At 35.7% G+C, this 23,732-nt stretch overlaps 2 protein-coding genes and 1 pseudogene across 6 annotated transcripts; 2 read left to right on the forward strand and 1 right to left on the reverse strand.

Moving 5' to 3' along the window:
• Positions 1–3,778: 3,778 nt before the first annotated feature.
• Positions 3,779–6,054, forward strand: LOC126605903 (NAC domain-containing protein 83-like). Of its 5 annotated transcripts, none has more exons than XM_050273352.1 (6): positions 3,779–3,873; positions 4,362–4,570; positions 4,685–4,911; positions 4,988–5,188; positions 5,293–5,587; positions 5,688–6,054. In XM_050273352.1, the coding sequence occupies exons 2-6, from the start codon at positions 4,378–4,380 to the stop codon at positions 5,909–5,911; spliced, it is 1,140 nt and encodes a 379-aa protein (XP_050129309.1). In that variant the 5' UTR covers positions 3,779–3,873; positions 4,362–4,377; the 3' UTR covers positions 5,912–6,054. The 5 variants fall into 5 exon arrangements, with proteins under 5 accessions (XP_050129309.1, XP_050129312.1, XP_050129310.1 ...); XM_050273355.1 differs by having other exon boundaries at positions 5,027–5,188; XM_050273353.1 differs by having other exon boundaries at positions 4,685–4,910; positions 5,014–5,188.
• An 11,231-nt stretch (positions 6,055–17,285) lies between these two features.
• On the forward strand, positions 17,286–20,769 carry LOC126605509 (uncharacterized). The gene is made up of 6 exons (XM_050272916.1): positions 17,286–17,760; positions 19,121–19,247; positions 19,707–19,846; positions 19,952–20,014; positions 20,103–20,171; positions 20,329–20,769. Exons 1-6 carry the CDS (start codon positions 17,557–17,559, stop codon positions 20,401–20,403), a joined length of 678 nt encoding a protein of 225 aa, XP_050128873.1. The 5' UTR covers positions 17,286–17,556; the 3' UTR covers positions 20,404–20,769.
• A 2,100-nt stretch (positions 20,770–22,869) lies between these two features.
• LOC126603313 (probable helicase MAGATAMA 3) lies at positions 22,870–23,466 on the reverse strand (annotated as a pseudogene).
• Positions 23,467–23,732: the final 266 nt, after the last annotated feature.

Genomic DNA, 23,732 nt, shown 5'->3' on the forward strand with positions numbered 1-23,732 from the left:
TCCCAACTTTAAAAATCAAAGCTGGTATAAAAGATCAAATATGGCCTTGACTTCAGGAAATTGTTCTAAGCATGCATGCATTTACAATTCTTCATGAAAATATTAAACGCTTTCCTTTTATACGTCTTAATTGTAAGGAAAATTAATGAAAATTGTTTGAAAAAATTTAGTTTTAATAAAAAACCATGTTATAAGTTTTGTTTAACAATTAGTACAAGGCCCATATTAAAATAATCCAACTAAAAATGGCCAAACTATAATAAATTATGATTTGTTGATTTTACCCCTAATTTTTTAAGGTTGAGTTCCAGATTTTCGTCGTTAATGGAGTTCACCGATGTTTTGCAGACCTTCTCCTTTTTCTTTGAAACAAAAATATAGATCCTCAAGCTATTTAATTTATATTTTGTATTATTTCGTTGAAATGTGATCTTTGTTATTATTCATAGTGTATTTGAGGTACTGTTTTTTAATTTTTCATCGTCTGTGGAGTTCATCATTTGTTTCTGCAGAAAATAAATTTGAGATTTGCATGCTATTCAATAATAACGACGGGTCATTGTTTTTGGACTATAAAAATAAATTGTTTTTGGATTTTAAGTAACACTGTTTCTGGAATCTAAGTCACTGTTTTTGAATCCAAATGAAATAGACACACTATTTCTGAAATGTAAGCTAGAAAAGAAATAGTGAAATTTACTGTATTTGGATTCAAAGTAAAATAAGAACCCTGTTTCTTAAATATAATCAATTGATGTATGAAAGAAAAGAAACAGTCAAAGGTTAAAATATAAACTGTTTATGGAACTAAGTCACTGTTTTTGAAATTTAAGTCACTATTTTTGGATTTTGATTCTTTTCTTTTCAGATACAATGTTTGTTTGTGCACAGACAAAACAAACATTGTATTTGTTTTTTTTTTTCCAGACACTTTCTCTGGTTTCTGCCATTAAACTTCTTTGAACTTGTTTTGGCGACTTTGTTCCGATGAATGCTTCATTTTTCAACTTTGATTTGGTTGTTTTTGAAATGGGAGAATTCGATTTGATAGGAAGACAATGAGTTATTATGGCGGTCTCGTGCTGGGTTGAGGTTGGTGAAGAGTCAAGACAATATCAAATCATTTAGGGGTATTTGCGGAAGTGTAGATTTGTAGTGGGTTGGGCTTGTAAGTTTGTCTCGTAGACAATAGTTTTGGATGATTTTTTATTAAACTTTGAGCCATTTTGGTTAAATAACATTTTGGGATGATTTTTGGTTAAATATTTGTTGGCCCAAACCTTTTTCATTAAAGCTCCCTAAATTAAATGGCTAAATGGATACCCGTTATAACCGCAGGTAATACCCATAACTGCTCATTTTAAATTTCACAGATAAACGGTTATAATCATAACCGTTTGTTCGTCTAAACAACCGTGAACTTTAAATGGGCAGGTAACCGCGGTTATCCAAACCCATGAGTATTTTGTCCATTCCTAACCAGTAGTAGCCACATTTTGGATCTATATTTTCTGTTGGTCTTGATCTCTACCTCCAACAGCAAATAGATCCAAAATATGGCTACTACTGCCTTTGGATGATCATGCTTTGCTTTTGCCCCTTTCATTTTAGTTGTTTGGATCGTCAAACCTACCACTGTTCTTGGGGTTGCCGATAAGCTTGTGGGCATACTATCTGTTTTGATAGTATTTCGGACCAAAACGAAGTTGGTCACTGGTGGATTTAATGTTGCTGAGCAATTGGGCCTAATGATTGGCAGCTCCTTGTGTGTAGTTCTTATCGAATTCTAAATTAATATGAGCAAGTGATGGGAGGAAATCCTAACCCTATAGCCTGTTATGGTTGGTTGTCTATGAAAGTCATTCAGAACTATTTCAACAGGTGCAGGGCGAATGCTAATGCTGCTAATCCCAGCAATAATGGAACGAATAAGGAAGCAAGGGATGATGCTGGACAATGCGAGGCCAATGATCGAAACAACAATCAAGAGATGCTGCTGTTTGATTTGTAGTTAATTTATTTCCTTGTGGAATATTTTATGATGTGGTTTTACTTTCTCTGTTTTGTTTGTTCTTCTAATATTATCTGTGTCATTTGGAGAAATAAGTCCAAATTTTTAATACCAAAAACGTCATATCACATCATCAGCCAGAAATATAGCTGCGAATGCTCCCCAGCCCTTCTCGTGCCCTCCTGTTTGTATGGTCACGGTTAAGTCACGTAAACATTTTATATTACTATTTCTTTTTGTTTTATTATTTTTATAAAAAAAACAATATAAAATGTTGACGTGGCTTAACCGTGACCACACAAAACAAGAGAGCACGAGGACACCGAAATGGGAGGGCAGACAATCCAAGTCCCATTAAGTAAGACCAAGTTCAATCCCAAATCAATAGCAAATTTTCAAGTTTTGTTCTTGAAGCATCAACTCAGCAGTCAACTTGATAGTGATCTGACTTACTGTGCCACCCACTTTCCATATCACGTGACTCAAACACAACCTATTATTAACTTCAGGGTTATTCTTTATCATAACCTATACTTCTTTATGAACGAAAACCATATAATATTGACTCCGTGATGAACCCGATGGCAGTAATTTCTCTTATGGGATTTGAAATTGAATTGGGCATGGATGAATTCAGGTTGATCCAAACCAAATTGCACCTCTAGTACTCAAAACACAAGGGCTTGCAAGCCAGGGCCTTTTTACTTAGACTGGTATGGGCCTGAAGACTTAACTTGTAAACATTTATTGGTCCACGTCTTTGATTAGGTGGATAGTGATTTGTAACTCAAGTAGTTCGGGATTTGCCCCGGTTACATGTTCGACTTCGATCATCCCTATTTCCAACAGATATGACTTGTATAAACAAATGTAGTAATAGTCAAGTTAGTTAGAACATGATGCTTTCGTTTTTTATACCTAAGTTCGAATTCAAGTCCGAGTAATTTATATTAAAAAGCATTTGAGGAAATCATATTTTATCCATACCATATTGTAACACATCTCTATAAATGTGATGCTTATGACGTGTTCACTCACCTTCTAACCCTAACTCTAAAAATCAAAGCTTGTATAGAAGATCAAAACTCTAAAATCAAAGCTTGTATAAAAGATCAAATATGGCCTTGACTTCAGGAAATTGTTCTACGCATGCATGCATTTACAATGCGCTACAAAATATTAAACTCTCACCTTTTTCACTTCTTAATTGTATTGCTTGATTATTCTTCGAGATTTCATTATCTGAAAACCAATAAAAAGCATCTAATAATTAATTAAAATTTATTTGGAACTGTTGTTAAATTTGCCAATTATCTTTGCTGTCAATCCACATCCTGACTTAGAATTTGGTATTTATATAGAAAAACACTAGTGTTATCTTTTTTACTGTTATTACTGTTGTGGACATTTTGACATCTTTCTTAAAATGCTCTTATAAGGAAAATGAGTAATGAAGTTTTAATGCAGAATTGATCCACATAAATCCGAAATTTTCAAACTTTCTTTTTCTAGTTACAAATTAAACACTTCATGTTTATGGTTTGTGTAAAATTTTCCAACAAAATTTCCAAAACTAGTAATAAAGTTAATAGTACGGCATGACTATTATTTTCTTTAACACATTCGCACGTACTTGCTGAGAAAGAGCGGGAAAGGTGAACTCATCTGTAGGCCCCCCAAGAATAACAGGATTGCGTTACTCGACCAGTGACACGTCTCCACGTAGTGAGTGTTCACTGACTCAGCAGCCCTATAAATACTCGACGATCCCAACTCATTTCTTTTGTGTAGCGATTAAGGAAGCGAAGGGAGGAGCACCGGATCAAGGCGCTGGAGTCGTTGGTCGTCCCTAAAGTCAAAAGGTTAGAGCTTTGAACCTGACCACCTTAATTAATCTCACAATTAAGTATGTAATTTGTTTTAATTATGTATCCCTTGGATGTTCTTGTAGTTGAATGTTTCAAACATTTGTTTGGTTAATGAGAAATTGTGAAGGGAAGTAAATAGAATTTGAGAAAGGTCAGATCTTTTGTTTTGAAACCCGATTAGTCAGATCTTTTGTTGAGAAAGATGACATCTTTAGTAAATTAATTTGGGAATTTTGATGGATTTGGGCGATAGATTAGCTTGATGAAGTTTGTTTAAATGATCATTAATCTGTCCACGCATTGCGGATTAATTTTGAGTGGATGCTCATAGTTTGATAGTTATCATCGTAAATAATTGTTCACTTCATATTTTATGACTTCATTTTCGCGAATTATTTCCTGTTAATTCTTAGTTAAAAACTCTCTGATTGATTATTTGCTTTCCTAAATCATGTTTTTGGTCCTGCTTGTTCCTTTGGCAGACTTAATTGAGTTGTCATGTATCCGCAATCAGCTGCCCTGCCTGCTGATATCAGCTTACAGTGTACCGATGAGGAGCTCTGTGTGTCCTTAGAGAAAATACAGGACGGATCCCCGCTTCCTGGAAATGTGATTCAAGATGTAAATCCTTACCGATGCGCGCCCTCGAATTTACCCGGTTATTTTTCGTGCCTTTCAAATGGATGTAAATATAATGAAGTTGATTAACTGAGTCATATTGGGATAATATCGATGTGATTAGTAGTAATCTACGACTCTGCTAGTCTGTCTCTCTAAAGCTTAACAGTATTTTAGTCTTATGCAGATGGTTTTTGGTACTTCATTCGCTCGAGTGAGAGCAACCCTACAAATATTGGGCAGTGGAGAGCCAAAGGGGAGGCCAGTAGAATATTCTCAAACTCCTCCATCTATGGTTGGAGAGCTACACTTGAATTCTATCGAGGCCAAGCCCCTCATGAAACTAAAACCAATTGGGTGATGCAAGAATACTGGATAACTCAGAAGAAATCGTCGGAAAGCAGCAAATTGAAGGTAATCGATTGGAGTCTGCCAATCATGTATATTACATTGCCTGATATGTTCTGCATATTTTGTTTCTCTGCCCAAGCTGCCAGTTCACTGCCAGTTTGGTTGGATAAATGTGCAGGATGTCGGGTCGCTTTGCAGAGTCTTTCTTAGGGATGATGAAACACCAAACTCCAATAAGCTTCAGGAATTGGTGAATTCTGATAGGGCTATTCACTCAACACATTCAGTTGTTCCGCTTGTTGAGGATCGTGGTTCCACCAGCAAGCCTCGTGTTGAAAATGTACACTTGTTTGGAAAAACATTCTTTGCTACTAGCTTTTATGATGCATATATAGTTTGATCATTGCTCTGATGGGATGTCGTGATTTCTTTGTTATATTGTAGGAGGCAAGCAATGATCGCGAAACGGGAACATTGGTAGTTACAGAAAGGCTTCCAGTTCGAGATGATAATGTGCAAATTATGCACGAGAATGATTACCTTTCGAGAGGCGACTACTTGGAATTGCTGGATCTTGACACACCAGCATCTCATTCATTTAGTTCAGTTTCGAGTTGCTTGACAATGTCCTCGGACGAATGCTTCGATTCTCTGGCATTGTTGGAAGAACTAGAGCCTAAAAGTAAGCAAGAATTGGTGACGAACAACAATAAGTTGGTCGTGTTTGCATCCTCTTCAGGTACATAAAAAAATAATGCTGCTTAATTTTGGTGAACAATAATAATCATTCTATATGAAGAACCCTAAAATTACTCTCTTTTTTTTATTTTTGTTAATAGGATCTTTCGACAAGTCTCGCGACAAAGAAAGAATCAGAAATCGTTCTCCGAATCCTGGTTCATCTGTTTGTGCCAAGATTGTCACAGAAAATAGTTCAAAAAATGCGAGCAGAAAACAAAAATCAGACGATAGGAATGAAGGGCCATCAAATTCTCAGAATGCTAATGTTGGTGGAACCAAAAAGCTTAAGAGGAAGAAGTATTTCTGCTTCATGCCGTTTTAGGTCATCTGTTTTCATTCTACACGTGTGTATTTATGTATATTAACGAATTTGAGTAGCAAATAATCAGCATGTTTACCCATACTTAGACATTTTTTGTATTGTTCAAATGAATCATTTTGGAAATTTTTTTGTAGAATCTAAAACCTTTTTTCTACTATTGTCTGCTTTATTAAACTAAACATGGTAAATACCATATTAAACTAAGTATGGTAAATACCAAAAATATATATGACAATATTTGGGAATTTCTTATCTATTCATTAATCTCCAAAGTGGAGTATATATAGGAGTTACAATTGGTATTACATATGTACTTCACCAATGTGGGACAATAAATTACTATTTACACTTTAACTAATATATAACTCGCAACACTCCCCCCTCAAGTTGGTGCAAAGATGTCACGCATGCCCAACTTGTCAAGCGAGTTGGAAAACACACTATTAGACACAGCCTTAGTAAGAGCATCAGCAAGTTGATCTTCAGATCTCACAAACAGAAACATAATAATTCCAGCATCCAATTTTTCCTTAATGAAATGTCAATCAATCTCCACATGTTTTGTTCGATCATATTGCACTGGATTATGAGCAATCTCAATAGCAGTCTTGTTATCACAATGAAGTTTCATAGCACCTTTGGGTTTAAACCCAAGATCTCTCAACAATTTTTTCAACTTCAACAACTCACATACACCATGAGACATACCACGAAACTCAACTTCTGCACTTGACCTAGCCACCACTTTTTGTTTCTTGCTTCTCCAAGTAACTAAATTACTACCCATAAACGTAAAGTATCTAGATGTAGATCGCCAATCAGTGATAGAACTTGCCCAATCTGCATCTGTATACCCTTTGACATTCAAATGACCATTCTTGGAGAAAACAAGGCATTTGCCAGGAGCCATCTTTAAGTATCTCAAAATACGGGTTACTGCATCCATATGAGCTTCACTAGGTGAGTGCATAAATTGACTTACCACACTAATTGCATAAGCAATGTCGGGGTGAGTATAAGACAAATAAATTAATCTCCTCACAAACCTCTAATATTGTTCCTTATGAGTAGGAACTTGATCTAAAAATAAGGTCAGACGATGATTATGCTCAATCGGAGTATCAACAGGTTTGCAATCTAACATACATGTTTCAGCTAACAAATCAAGAACATATTTTCGTTGAGACAGAAAAATTCCATGCTTGGATCGTGCAACCTCGATTCCAAGAAAATACTTTAATTCACCCAATTCTTTCATCTCAAACTCAGTAGCTATGTACTTTTGAAGGCGTTGTATCTCATTATGATCATCATCGGTCACTATCATGTCATCAACATAAATAATCAATGCAGTTAGCTTACCATTTTGTCGCTTTAGAAACAAAGTATGATCTGAATGACTCTGGATATACCAAAACTTCTTCATTGAACTTGTAAACCTCCCAAACCACGCTCTAGGAGATTGTTTCAAACCATACAAGGTCTTTCGTAACCTGCATACAACACTTTTCCAGGAGATGTTCCAATACCAGGTGAGATATACATATACACTTCCTCCTTAAGATCACCATGAAGGAAAGCATTCTTAACATCAAACTGCAACAGAGGCCAATCCTGGTTTGCTGCTAATGACAGAAAAACACGCACAATATTAAGTTTGGCAACAGGAGCAAAGGTCTCCTGATAGTCCACCCCATAGGTTTGAGTATAACCCTTAGCAACTAATCTGGCTTTATACCGATAAAAAAACTATATGCTTTGCGCTTAATAGTAAACACCCATCTACATCAAACGGCTTTCTTTCCGTTTGGTAAATGAACCAAATCCCAAGTAGAATTCTTTTCCAAAGCTTCCATCTCAACTTTCATGGCATTAACCCACTTAGGGTCAGATAAAGCATCATGCAATTTTGTTGGAATTGGTACACTAGATAACTGACATATGTAAGATGCATATGGTTTGGACAAACGATGAATAGACACATAATTGTTGATAGGATATTTGGCTTTGGCATGCATATTAGGCTCATGTTGTACTTTAGGTTTTCCACGATTAGCTCGTGGAGGCAACTGATAAGTAGAAGAATCGTCATAATTTATCTTATGTATGCCACCATCTTGTACCAAATTGTTAGAAGAATCATCACTAGACGAATCATCATCAGATAACTCGTTAGACATATCAGCACCATGCAACTAATCATCAAAAGGTAATTCGTCAGACATACTAACAGGCAACTCGCTGGGCACATCTGATCTGTTGTCAGTAGAAATAGTTCCGAGAATAACAGGTAACCGATCACTATCTGTAGCCGACTGATCAATATCACGCAACATAATAGGTTCTGTTCGCAACTCTGCATGTAACACATCATCCATACCATTTCTTCGAATTTGCACTTCACTCCCCATCTCCCCCTGAAGTGGAGAGTCGGAAGAGGGCTTCACAAAATACGAAACTTCTTCATGGAATGTGACATCCATGGTAATATAAGTTTTTTGAGTCGGAGGATGATAACACTTATAGCATTTTTAATTGTTAGCATACCCAATAAAGACACACCATAGAGCATGTGCATCAAGTTTACTAAGCTGATGAGAGTAGACATGCACATACGCAATACACCTAAACATTTTCAGAGGAAGCTTTGATGCAGAAACAAGAGAAACATGTTTTTGTAGCACATCGAACGGTGTCTGAAAATCAAGAACCCTACTTGGAACACGATTGATCAAATACACAGCAGCCAAAATAGCATGACCCCACAAATGATTAGGAACATATTTATCCAACATCAAGGAGCGAGCAACCTCTATTATTTGACGATTCTTCCGTTCGGACACACCATTTTGTTGGGGTGTAAATGGAGTAGTCGTCTGGTAAATAATACCATGATCATGAAAAAAAACATGCCAAAGTGTGATTCACATATTCTCCTCCGTTATCAGACCTAAGACCTGAAGATCTTAACTTTGGTCTGAAACTGAGTAAACACCATTGTACAAAAGTCTTGAATAAGTAACGGAACATCACTCTTATTCTTCATCAAGAACACCCAAGTTAACTGAGTACAATCATCAATAAAAGTAGCAAACCAACGGAATCTATTAGAAGTAACTTTCGTCGGATCCCACACATCAGAATGTATCAAATCAAATGGAAAAGTAACTTTAGAATCACTTATGGGAAAGGAAACACGATGACTCTTAGCCATGACACATGTTTCACACTTGAACTCTGAATCACTACAAGTGCGAAACAAAGAAAGAAATAGATGTTTCATATAATTGAATGATGGATGTCCCAATCGTCGATGCCATAACCAAATTTGATGTCTGTCATCCATTTTAGCACTTAAAACTTGATGATTATTTGAATAAGAAACAACAGTATCCTCCATAATCAAGATGTACAAACCCGTTATTCTTTTACCATGACCAATTATCTTATGAGTTTGAATATCTTGAAAATAACAATTCATAGGGTAGAAGTGAGTAGAACAATATAAGGTATTAAGAAGTTTTCCTACCGATAAAAAATTGCACTTAACATCAGGAACAAGTAAAGCACGGACCAGTGATAAGGTTGGAGTCAGAGAGATAGTTCCTTCACCCTTCATAGGTGAATGTGCTCCATTTGCACTAGTAATATACGGATCACGAACATAGTCACATAACTCATCAAACACTCTAGGGTCACTAGTCACATGATCAGTGGCCCCAGTATCAATTATCCATTTATTTGTTCCACCAAGATGCATAACAACACTATGATTATATTGAGCCATTGAACAAAATCACAAACAATAAAGGCACAAAAGATACGTAGCGGAATGAAAACAATTTATAAGAACACTGCAGCAAAAGACTGTTCACGGCACTGCAGCAGAGACTATTCACGGCACTGTAGCAATCAATGTTTACGGCACTGTAGAGAACCATTGTTCACACACTATACTATAGCGCAACATTATTCTTTTTCTTTTCTTTTTTCATGAAGGAAATCACGAAAAATGTGGGCACAAAATTAAAGCACACAGGTCACTAAGAGCGAACTGCTCTGATGCCATATTAAACTAAACATGGTACATACCAAAAATATATATGACAATATTTGAGAATTTCTTATCTATTCATTATTCTTCAAAGTGGATTATGTATAGGAGTTACAATTGATATTACATATGTACTTCACCAATGTGGAACAATAAACTACTATTTACACTTTAACTAATATATAACTCGTAACATGCTTGATATGGGGAATTCATCACATGTAGCCCAAAACCAAGATCTGCATAACCACATCAAAGCATTCAAAAAAGCAATTGGGTCCATCACTTTGTACTCCAATCTAGTAATGAAGAGGTCATAGGTTCGATTTTGGCTAAAAGGCGAATTTAAACATCATTACTAACTCATTGTGAAGTTAAGCCCAAACCTTTTCCATTAGTGTATATAATATTGTTTGCTAAAAAAAATAGCAATTGAGCCCAGGTGGCGTTTTACCAGTAACAAAAAGTGATCATATCTATGCACTCTAGTGAAAGTTCGATTTCAATCGATCTCCTTCCCCATAAAAACTAACAATTTAATTCCCTAAATGTATCATTTGTATTTAAAAAAAAAAAAAAGCTAAAAAAGGGGGCCTGTTTACTTGTCCTGTTTTTGTACAAAGTTGAGAAAATCTTATCCGAATACAGCTGTTCTATGCAAAAACACACTCACAAGGGATGAGGTGTCGTGGCATCCTAATGACTAAGGTCCGATTCTCTTATGAGTAGAGTCCCTCATTTGATAGGCTCGGATAAATCTTTTTTCGAATACAAGAGTAATTGTTTTCTTTTTTTAACAAAAAATATTATTTATAATCAAGAATGAAAAAAAAATTGCTAAGCCATACAATGAATTAGTAATAATATGGTTCTTCAAATTTAACAAGAATCAAATCTATAACTTTACACTTATAAATAAAGATGAATACTGTTAAATCGTAGTATTAAGTGACAAGAGTAATTGCTATTAACCACTTAATAAGATGTTACCCGCCTTCGTCATCTTTAGAATTTTTTTTTCTTTGTTTGTCTAAGAAGTAAGAAAATGGAATAAATACCAATTAGCCTATTTTTTTAAGGAACTTTAACAAAAAAACTCACGGTACTGTTTATTTTAACGAAAAATTACATTTTTACACTAAAAAAAATATTTTTGGTATTATTCACTTTACCCTTTATTTTATCATTTTCTTTAAAATTCAAAATTTTCAAATATTTTTCATTATTTTTTTTTTAATTTTATTTTATCCTAAGCATGATTGTTTCATCTCTGTCTACCACCTCCATGTCCTTAAAAAGTTCAACTTTTACTATAAATAATTCCCAAGTCGTAACTAACTCAGCACCCACCCAACTTTAAAAAATATTATATATATATAGAAAACTGGAAACAAGAACTGACCATTGACCTAATCTATATACTTTGTCACATATTTGTCCATGTGGTTGCCTAACTTTACCTGTGGAAGTCAGGCTTCCAAGTTAGGGAGCATCCAACATGCTTTTGAAATTGACGGCTCACCATTTGAAACAACTCCTGCTTAATTAAACTATGTTGTCTATTCTATTCCCTTCTCACTCTAAAATTGATATAAAAAAAAAAAAAAAAGAACTTTAACGAAAAGCACCGGTACTGTTCACTTTAACGAAAAACCACATTTTTACACTAAAAAGTCAATCTTGATACTATTTACTTTACCCATTATTTTGTCCTTATCATTAAAACTCAAAGTTTTCAAGCCATTTTCATTAGTTTTCCTAAACAAATAATGCGGATTTGGAAGTGCACTGTAAGATCCCACATCGTCTACGGATATGGATTATGTAAGCCTTCTATGTATATTCTCATCTTTACCTAGCACGAGACCTTTTGGGAGCTCACTGGCTTCGGGTTCTATCGGAACTCCGAAGTTAATCGAGTTCGAGTGAGAGCAATCCCATGATGGGTGACTCACTGGGAAGTTATCGTGTAAGTTCCCAAAAACAAAACCGTGAGGGCGTGGTCGAGGCCCAATGCGGCCAGTATCGTTCTATGGCGGAGTCGAGCCCGGGATGTGGTGGGGGCTCGAGTAGGGATGTGACATGCACACATCAACAACACTCGTTTATTGAACGATACAATGAGATAATGACATAAAACGCAAGTAGCTCAAAGAGAAAAAGTTCAACAATAATATATTTTGCAACAGTCTCTTGGAGGAATGAGATAAGCTTCACAATGGCTAGCATAAGAAAAATACTTAGTTTCCTAAACCCTAGAGTCTTAACAAGAAACAAAAACACTTAGTATCCTTGTTATATAAGTAATTATGAAAAATAAAATAAATAACCTGATTTATTACAAATTAAGAAATAATCCCTGTATTTGACTTCCCTGATTGAAAAAATATCACTTGTCCTCGAGTCTAAACTCTTCAAACGGCTCCATTGTAATATTGAATTAGAATTATTCTTTTCAAAACAAACAAATATTTGGAGTATCTTAAAATGCTTGAGCTTTCCCGTTCGACGGCCTATAGTTTTTTCGGTAGAACCTTCAATTCCACCAATATCTTGACACTTTCCAACCAAACATATCGACCGCAATCAAGTCAATATATTGAAAGGTCATATCAACATTTGGATCCTGGAATTTGACAATGATTATCAAATTACAACCATTTAGAACATTATTATCAAAATTCTAAAAAACGCAAGATACTAAATAGGCAGTGAGTTAGAGCCTAGAGCCTAAGCAGAGCATAAGCGAACTAAACGAATTTAAATAAATTTTTTTTATATCATATTAAATAAATGGTATTATTAGCCCTGCATAACAATACATAAGGAAAATATTTAATTTCCTTGCCTAATAAGTAATTATGGAAAATAAAATAAATAACCTGAGTTATTACAAATAAGAAATAATTTCTTGATTTGCCCAGCATAACAAAACTCGGGTATGACAACGTGATTACGTGTATGGTTAATTAATCACATGTAGAGTAAGATTCACACGTTAAGAGTTGTACTTATGTGATGTTGGATAGTATCTAAACGGGTTCATTCTAGTGAAAATTAGCTACGTTATCAAACTTTCATAAATCCAACATGACTCTGATGATATGTTTACTTATTAGAAATGTACATAAGAAAAAAAGAGAATTATTTTCGACTTCACTAATGTTTACGTTGACTTAAGAAATAAAGAATATGTTAGTGTCATCATTAAGACCAATAATCAAATACTCTCAAAACCAAACTTCAGATACCCTAAGAGAATAACTTATTCAATTTTCGTTGCTCACTTTCCCTATTCTTAAGTTTATCAATGCTATAATTACTTGAATTACAAGTCTTTTACAAATAGTATCCATCTTTTTCACGTACGTTACATGCGAAGCCATTTTTGTTGCAATAAAAATTAATAGCATAGAATGGTCCACAACATGAACAATGGATGATGGGCTTCTTGTAGGTCTCCCCCACACGATGAATTTTTCAGCAAATGTATTAATCTCGAAGAGGGATACGATGGGTGTGAATTTCTGCTTTGGAGGCCGACAAAATGTTTGAGGTTGGTCCGCATGCGCTCGTAACATGGATAGAATATGTACTTCTATTTAATGTATGCACATATAAATATTCAATCATATTATTTATTGTAATTATTGCATATTATGTGGTCTCGATCCAAACATTTTTCAACAAAAAAAAATTTAGTTTTGCCATGCACATATGGTAAAGGCGGTTTTGAGATGAACCCAAATTGACACACTTCAACCTAGAATGCTCATTTTGATACTGGAATGAAGACATGCTGGTTGTCACATGAAAGATAATGAAGTCACAAAGTGATGATGATGTGGAAAAATACAAGTAAATTAAAAAATTAATTAATTGAAATACGAGTGCGCGTGTGAGTTGGGTTGAGTCAAATTCTTATTAGTTCTTACATTTACTAAATTTTGTTTATCAAATAATTGAAATTGTTTAATATATTACGCACTAATGGATACACCCACACACATCTTTTTGTAAGTAATGTGAAGAACAAATTGATCTTTGTGTACTGAAATTTTACTAATTCGCTTTAATTACGGACCATTTTATTGAAATTCCTTCTTAATTATTTTTTACTTAAGTTCGAATCTTGTAATAAGTAATGAATTTTGTATTGATAGATAAAATCTTATTCTTCATCCAATTACGTACATCTTGAATATGTATCTTATTAGTCTAGTTTAAAGTTGAAATATCGTCTGCAATAACAATTCGAAGTCCCTACGGGTACTTTGATCAAATTAGCGTTAGCAACTAAATTCGATCAAATTAGATAATACTCGGAAATAAAACGGAAAAATGAAAACCTAGCTACATAGTGGAGCCCATCGTCTTGTCTGCTTTAGCTATCGCTCGTCATGGGGCCTCCTACGTACAACAGACATTATTTGACAACGCAAAGCTTCCATATTTTTTTGTGTTCTTTTATACATTTTTCAATATAATAAATATAAACATTAATAATAATGTGTTATAACTTATATGTGTCGGAAAATAGTATTTTAAACTTATGAAGACGATAACGTACGTGATGAGAACTGCACCGCATCACATAAAGACAAAAACAAGTATGGTATTGGTACTACTCAAATTTTACTACACGACAATCTTGATATAGTGGTGCGCTGCTCTATGAAATATGATGGTTCCAAACAATCAAAGAAAGGCTTTGGTAAATGTAGGGCTAAGATTTAGAGTAACCACTCAATTTTTTCATACTGGTACGAAAACTATCAAAATTTTAACAATTTAAGAAACTCGTGTCTAAATTGTGTAAATGTTAAAACGGTGGATATGGTAGACATTAATGAGATAATCTTTTATGTCTCACATGATGTATAACACAATTAGTTTATTTTCTTAGTGCGAAATCATATACGTCGAGTACAAAAATGAGTTACGCAATTTTATTTATGATATATAACTTAACTAGTATGATCGGCTTCAGTGTAGTAAGGCAATATAACCTGTTAATTTGGTTGGGTCACTCACAAAAAGTGAGATGGTGCACATTGAGTTGGGTGTACATGGAGCCGCATGAGTATGCACAAACATCCATTTGATTATGTTGATAAAAAAATTTTAGTCTATGCTCCGAAGTGATTTATACATTGAGATTCTTGATGGTATAGAATGAAATGCTTAGTCGTTGAATCTTCAATCAAAGGTTCAATGATTGAGAGTCTCAAAAGTCAATAACATTGCTGTATACGATACTCTAAATTTATATACAAGAGCGACTTAAATTCTGTATTTTTCTATTCTGTTAAAAACAAATACAACAAATTTGAATTCTTGGTCACGTTTTGTGGTTTTCCTTTTGATTAGGTTTTTTTATGCCTGGGTGTCCGAAAAGTCCACCGCTCCTTAACTTTATGATCATTACACATGCTTTAGGAGCATGTCTGCTTTTCTTGATACTACTATCCAATCAAACCCCTAATCATCCAATGGTCGCAGCTGTGGTCCTCCTTACTCAACGGCTGAAAACGCTTTGGTTTGGGCGGGAGATTGCACCACTAAAAGTAGTAAACGATAGATACGTTTATTTTTATTTAGTATTTACTGGTTAATTAACTTTTTTTTTTTTGGAAACTACTGGTTAATTAATTTTTTTTTTAAGCAACGATATTATTTACAAAAAAGAGGGTAGATTTAACTTATAATGTGCTAGCAACAATATGATTCAAATTTATATTTAACAAAAATCAAACTTAAAACTCTTCATTATAAATATAAAAAAAAACTATTAAATAATAATACTAAGTGATCCCAGTTAATTAACCTTTGTTTACATTGTCTCGCTTGGGCGAGTAAAAGGTCAAAAGTAAAAAGTAAAAATTGTGGTGTGACCGCGTGAGGGACAGGTGTACAAATAGGGCATTGCATTCCAACTCCCACGTCGGATAAAGACAACACCGTCGGCAGGTATAGCATTTTCCTTTCCACTTCTCTCACTCTCAGTCCGGTGGGGCCCTCCTTCCCTAGGGATTAATTTCGGATTTCCGTTACGTCCCCTGTCCCTTCCCACGTAACGCTTTTCCCTCCTTTTCTGAAATTACCAACTTCTTTTTTTTTTTTTTTTTTTGAAACTGTTATTAATACTTCAAAATTTTCATTCTATATTTTTCATAAGTATATTTTTCTTTATAATTATATAAAATTTGGAGTGCAAATGAAATTATTGGAGTGTTAATAACAATTCCCTTTTATTTTTTAATGTTTTAATAATTTAATGTCATTAATCTAACGGAAAAAAATTAGTAAGACTGTGAGAAATAAAAATTAATAACATGAAATTATTGGAATGCAAATGAGATTATTGGAGTGTTAATAACAATTCCCTTTTATTTTTTTATGTTTTAATAATTTCATGTCATTAATCTAACTGAAAAAAAATTAGTAAGACTGTGAGAAGTAAAAATTAATAAGAGTGTAAGAAAAGTAAAAATAAGTGTGTGATTAGCACTATCCAAAACAAAAGATTAAAATGATTTCCACACCTCCCTATGTGTGGTATTTGAACAGAAAAAAAGTCATAACCCAAAGTCTCCGGGGTGTGACATAATTCAACAGATAATAAATTAAAGGGGCATTGAGAAGAAGAAAATGGTCGAGTGCATGTCATTTTTCAGAAAAGTTAACGTCGGTTTCAAAACATAAACTGATATACAACCAGGACGTTAAATTGATTGTATCACAAGCCTATACATGCCTTACGTTAAACTTGAACTCGTCCATGTAAAACCCGTGATTAATTATTTTATTACTTGAATGTTTTAATTTTTTTGGTACAAACGATACTTTAATGTAGCAATAGTAGTATGTATATATTTTACCAGTTGCAAGAGAATTTTAGTGTTACATTTAATATGAAAGATCCTAAATCAATCCATCTCCATGGATTTTCCAGCTCACGTATTGACCGTTGTGTTTCTATTTTGTAGACTAATTTATTGATGCTTAAACCTAAAAAAAATTCAAAATTCAAACCGCACTGTAGCGGGCTAGCAGCAGCTCCAATTATAGACCACTGAAAAACAACACAAAAAAAATGACAGATAAGGGTACTTACGTCATTTTAGTCAGTCCCTATCGCATCCACCTCTTAGTCATACGGTCAACTCCCAGTAACCCACCTTCAAGAAAAACCAAACCGCTAGTGGTATTACATCATGCGCGCGACCTCAGCATACAGTGTTAAAAACGCATAATTTGGGAGAACTACAACCGGACGTGGCTCTCTCCGATTGGTCGGGGGCGGGTCTTCGGGATTATAGCAACACACCAATAAACAATACCAGTCACTCTCATCCCCTCTCTCTCTCTCCTCGCCTTTCTCTCTCTCTCTCTCTCCTTTCTCTCAGTCTCTGTGTTTTCTCTCTGCGAAAAATCCCAAATTCCGCTCCAATTTCCCTCCTTTCTCTATCTAAAAGTCCCGAATACGCACAGAGCAATGCGTGATCTTTCGATTAAATGCAATTTTGAGTTGTAACGACAACGTTTTGTCCGAGTTATTGACTCACTACTACTGAGTTTTCAACCGGAAATGCTCGAGGCAATGGAGAGCTCCGTCAATGGGGGCGGATTCTCGCACTTGCAGAGTTGCGGGGACAGCAGCGAGGAGGAGCTATCGGTGCTTCCCCGCCACACAAAGGTGGTGGTCACGGGCAATAACCGTACCAAGTCGGTGCTTGTTGGCCTCCAGGGCGTCGTCAAGAAGGCCGTCGGGCTCGGCGGGTGGCATTGGCTGGTAATTTCCTTCCTCTGTTCGGGTTTTTCGTGGAAATATGGTTTTGGATATTGGTAAATATGAAATCCGGGTTTAATTGGAATTACTTAATTCTTAATTAACCGTGATTAAGCAATGCGAGTTCAATTTTATTGCTTTTTGGTTTTGTGTTTATCTACCGTGCTATTGTATTCTCAGTAATTATTTTTGGTTACTCTGTTCATCTTCAATGCCTCTTGACTGAATTAAAGCTTTTAACTGGTAATTTTAATTATTTCACATTCAATTAAGCTGGCTGTTTCGGATAAGTTTCTGAGTAATTGGGGCTACATCTACATGGGTAAATTTGATGAATTCAGATGTCTATGAACGCATAAACCTTTAATTTGAGTTGTAATTGTTGAATTCTCATTTGCATGTTTCATTTTATCAAGGGATCTGGGGATCTATTAGATTTCTCTCTGCAGTGGGATTGAAAATTGGGATTTCGATGCGGTTTTATTTATTTATTTTGGTGCTTAATTTAAGGGTATTATCTAATTTTATCGTCTATCAAAATGATTAATCTCATTTTAATCAATGGTTTTAGGGTTTTATGATTGATTTTATTTTTTTTGAGGGGTTTGCATGAAGTGAGATGAGATTCTAGATTAGAAGAATTCAGATTTATGAGTTGGTTTGTGGTCTTTTTTTTTTTTAGGTCAATTTGCAATATCCATGATTTGGTTTAAAGGATAATTTTAACTTTTTTATTCCGCGTATTGCGGAATTAAATATTTTTATTGAATTATTATATTTTTCTGGTAGCTTGATTTCTATTTATTGCCTGTTTGGCTTGCTGGTAGTTCTTGCATCTGCAACCCCTGAGATGAAGATGCTAATATTAGTATTATCCTGGATCTGTCTTTTTTCCTGCGTTGTTCATAAAGTTTTCAGATTTTCTTTCAAATCGCTTTGTAATCGTTACTTTTCTATTCCCTTCGAAAGCGGTAATGCGATTTCGACTTAATTTTATTGTATGTGTAATGATGTGAATGAAATAGTTCCCTTCCCACTGGGTAGTTTTGGGGTTGAGGGTGCATGATTGCTGGTTTTCGTTCTTCTCCTGGTCCTCGAAAACTAGTATTAGAACTTCTGGAAGCATTCTCGATCCAACTTTAGACTGGGAAATGTGAGCATGCTTTTTAGAAGATTGGATTTGATAAGAAATTTTATTCCTGAACAGATAGGTTCGTTGAATAGAACAGGATTTGTGCTTCTGCTTTTTCTTTCTGATTTCCTGAAAGTTTCTTGTGAATCTTTTCACTTTTGGGTACTTCTTTTGACATCTATACCGTTGATGAGAATGCCACTTAAGTTCCCTACCAAATGAATCTTGCAGGTTCTCACAAACGGCATAGAAGTGAAGCTTCAGAGGAATGCCCTTAGCGTGATTGAAGCTCCAACTGGTAATGAGGAAGATGACGACCTTGATTTCGAGAATGTGCACTGGAATGGATCAGATATGGGTGAGTTTGGTTACAAACCTTCTCAAACAGATTGAACTATGTAGTACTTATATCATACTCTGTTTTGTGAACCGCTAGACGATATCATCATTTGTATGTCTCGCTTTGCTTTTCAAACGATGATTTGCGAAAGCAGTCTTAATAATTACTGATATGAGTTTGTGCTTGACTAAGTACTATTAGTTGTGTGACTGCAACTGTGCATGCCCTTTCGACATGGTAATGCCGCTTCATTAGGGCCCCATAATGCTGTCATAATTTAATGAGACCATTTTCCGGAACTTCTCTAATTGTGGATGGAATAGTATGTTTCTTTTTTTTTTTCCTAGCGAAAAGTAATTGGGGTTGGTACATAGGATCCATTGTGTCTTAACCTTTTACTTTCCCTATCTTTTTCTTTTTTTTTGAATTGGTCCCACTATGCTTTCTGATTGTCCTTTTGTTGTTTTTGATTACCAGCATCCGATGACACTCAAAAGTCCCACAGATCAAGGCACAGGGTGCATAAATCATCTGGATCATCTCACAAGACTATGTGCAGAACTTTCTCTTGTGATTCACAATCTAAGGGTTCTATTTGTACTCCCCGAGGGTCCACGGTAAGCACAGTAGCCCTAGTTGACTTCTTACTATTTCTTTCATAGTCTCGAAGGTATAGGTTGACGTTTCTAGATGGTCCGTAACTTAAAATATCTCATGTTCAGAAAATTGACCTTGGGAAACTGGAGATGGCCGCTTTATGGAGATATTGGCGACACTTCAATCTTGTGAGTACTTATACCTACCAGCCAAGATCAAATGATCGTTCCATACTTCCGTTTCCACATTTATTTATGTGCTGAATGGTTTTTTTAGGTGGACGCCATCCCTAACCCATCGAAAGAGGAACTAATTGATGTTGTTCAAAGGCATTTCATGTCACAGGTAGTCACAGAATTGCTCAACTTGTTCTTCCTTTTCTGCTTCTCAATATTTAACCATGTTGTGGCATTGAGCACGAGTTGCCTTGACCGGCAAGTACGACTATTGTTGGTCTGTAATACCGTCATTCACCATATGATTTTGTGTTTTGTCGTTGTAGCCAATCGATGAGTTGCAGGTCATTGTGGGGTTTGTTCAGGCTGCGAGGAAACTAAAGAAGACTGTTCGCAAATGACATGGAGATCGAGGGTCTGAGTTTGGTAATCGATGCTAACAGAAACCTGAACCCAGATAGATATCCATTTCCCTTTGGTGATATCTGTAACATATATGTGTATCCAGGCTTGTTTATGCTTAAACGTCATCGGTTCGTAGGGTAGTAATTACTGTCTCTGAGTTGTAGAGAGGTTGTTTTAACCTTTGGTAGATAGTTTATGTAGATATTGTAAAACTGGTGGGCAAAGACTTGTTAGAAGAAGACCCCTGTGGCTGTGGCTTTCCTTCTAAAGCTTGGACGAATGTTTGCTAACTAGGGAGGTGGATTTGGTCTTAGAATGTAAATATTCTTAGTTCTCAACTCAAACCATCATCTTTTCGGCTCCTTTTTATCCTCGCTCGAGGAGTTAAAAATCTTGGATGTTACCGGTTGTATTTTTATGCGAGTATTTAACTTGTCGAGTAATCTGATGAGTGAGATTCTCTCGTCGGGATAATATTTCCCGTGATAAGGTAGAATCTCTCGTTCTTTATTCGTGAACATGTTAAAGTTAAACAATGGGGTTTGGACCCTAAACAAAATCCAACGGTCGGATTCCAATCAGAGGGGTCCGGATCAAGATGTGCTGTCTGTGTAAGTTAAGCACATGGGGTGGAGATTTCTGATTGGAGAAAGGAAAGGAGAGGAAACGTGAAGAGAAATTATGGGTTGCAATTTATGTTCAATGTTTTGAGAGCAATGCTTGTTTTTTATTCATCCGTCGTTGTCCGTTAATCGTACAAATCAAATCAAAGATATATAGATATCAAATCGGGTCCCATGGCTCCCGTATTCGATATTTTTATTGTCCTATCCTTGTCATGTTTCACACTAAGGTCCCCCAAGGCATGTTCAAACTGGAAACTTTGCTTTAAACCTTGTCAAAAGCATTTTAATCTTTTCGACGATCGAGATAAACACAAGGAGATATACCGTCAGTAATGAAAGAAGCTTCGTTAGGATTGGCAATTCTCACATGAGATGGAACTAGTGCAAAGACGAAATATGATATAATAGTCTCATGCTTTTTTGAGTTATGTCGTACAGATGACGTGATTACAGTGTTTCTGTCCAAGTTTTTCTACTTATTCTCAATCAAAATAGACCCCATTTAGACGAGAGAATATGCGGTATCACGCGCTTGTTTCTATCTAGTCATAAAGCGAAGAATACGATAGAGACGTTGGTTGAATAAACCTGGTTACAAGTACAAATAAAGCTTGGGCTAATTAAATGTTGATGAATTGGTGAGTTATGACCTTATAAATATTATGGTGTGCTTAGAACTAAAGCCTTTGGAAGAATTCAAACCAAACCAAACCCCACTCTGTTCCACTGGACCACTACCATCTCAGATAAAATCAAAATCTAATCGAAATACTAATCTGATTTTATGCACTCTAATACTAATTAATTAATTGATATCTTCTGCAAGAGTCAATCTACTAGCTTGGCCTTTATACTCTCAGCGGTTGAAGCATTTTCCCGCCGGAGTTAAAGGAAAAGGAGGGAAATTTGGCACGCCAAAAAAGTTAGTTGGAAAGTTGGTGGTTTGGTCCAATCTTTTTATAAATAACTATAAATTCGTTGACAAAAAAACACACACTATAAATTCGTTATATGCTACAATACAAGTATACGATCCACCAAAACCAGGCACTTCCACCGCCCAAGTCCAAATTGCTAGTGAAAAATGAGCTCTGCTGCAAAAATGGGGCCTGTGGTACTTTGGCTACTACTTATCTCCAATGCATTTGTGCTGCATTCATCGGATCCTCACCATGGTAACTGCCGCTACCGGCGAATGAGTCCTCCTCCGCCTCTTAAACCGAAACATAAGCCGCATCCACCTCCTGGGACACCGCCGCCACCAGCTTGGTTTTACTTCTATTCTCCTCCGCCTCCAAGTCCCCCATACTCTCCTCACCACTCAGGCCAAGTCCTTGAAAATGTAGAAGGCCATACATGAAACAAGAATGCTAAAGTGGGGATGTTTCATTTAATCATGTGACGTTATGTGAGAAACTTAAATAATATATTGTCGTGTTATTAGTTCAAAATGTATTAGTGGTGTGTAGGTGATTGATCATTGTACCAAAACCAATGTCACACTAACAAAAGTGAAAACTAAACATGTGCCACCAATGGCCATAGTGTGTGATCTTATTGTAGTTATGTTTTGAGGTTTTTATATCTTCTCTTTTTTTGTTTATTTAGACAACTTTGTGAACTAATCCAACAACGAGCAAAATCTTGTTTGTTTAACAAGCAACTCAAGAGTCATATGTGCGTTAATCCAGTAAGTCAAGATAGTACAGTCGCAGGAATATACATGTTGACATTAAATTCCAAGTAATTAATAAGTTGAAACCCAGAACAAAATAAATTTACCCTAGGCCAAGTAAATTCAACGAAATGAGGCTTACATGAGAAAGCAGGAACAGCTCAGTCATCAACATAGGTTCCATCATCCATGTCCATGTCCCCATCTCCATAGTCATTGTCATATCCTGAGCTTCGTCACCGTCCGGAAGTTGGTGAAAGGCACGGGGTTATCCACGTTGTCATCGCAAACTTCCTCCATTGACAACGAGGATTCTTTCTTGACAGCAAGCGATTTCAGATTCTCATCACTAAAAAATTTATCATAGTCCGTAACCTCAAACAATCTATTTTTTTTAGCACTTTCCACTAGGTTACTCCAATGCCTGTCCTTCCTCAGTGTTAATACAGATTGCACTACCAGGATAGAAGATTTTGCCCTAGTGATCTCAACAATAATCCGCCGAAAATGACCCACAAATCCAATGTTGCAGTCCTTTTTTATCATTTGCACGAACACAAGAAAATATGGCAACATCTTTTTCAGTCCCTGGTAACCATCCATAGTAGTAACATCCACTTGTTTCTCAAACCCACCTCTGAAATCACTTCTGAAACGCTGTTTTAAGAGATCTGCTCACGATACTGGTATATAACCACCAACTTATGACTTGATTTCAGCTCTTGATATCTGCTTACCAAATTATAATATAAGAGCATGACAAAACCAACCTCACAACATTCACCAAAGATATATTTCCGGATTCTTGCTTCCCAAGTAAAAAAAAAAAAAAAAAAAACAGAAGGGTCCGAAACAACAGTAGTCATGCCATGAAAGTCCGTCCGGTCTTCCGATATGAGGACCATCCTCTAATGACTCTGCATAAAACTCAGCAGAAGGAAAGCTCCGGATGATCTCCGGATGCATTCGGTAATAGGTCTGTGTGTTAAGAAAAACGAGGAATTGATTGGTGAAAAGAATCTCT

The sequence above is a fragment of the Malus sylvestris genome, chromosome 15, assembly GCF_916048215.2.
Source record: "Malus sylvestris chromosome 15, drMalSylv7.2, whole genome shotgun sequence".
Classification (NCBI taxonomy): Eukaryota; Viridiplantae; Streptophyta; class Magnoliopsida; order Rosales; family Rosaceae; genus Malus; species Malus sylvestris.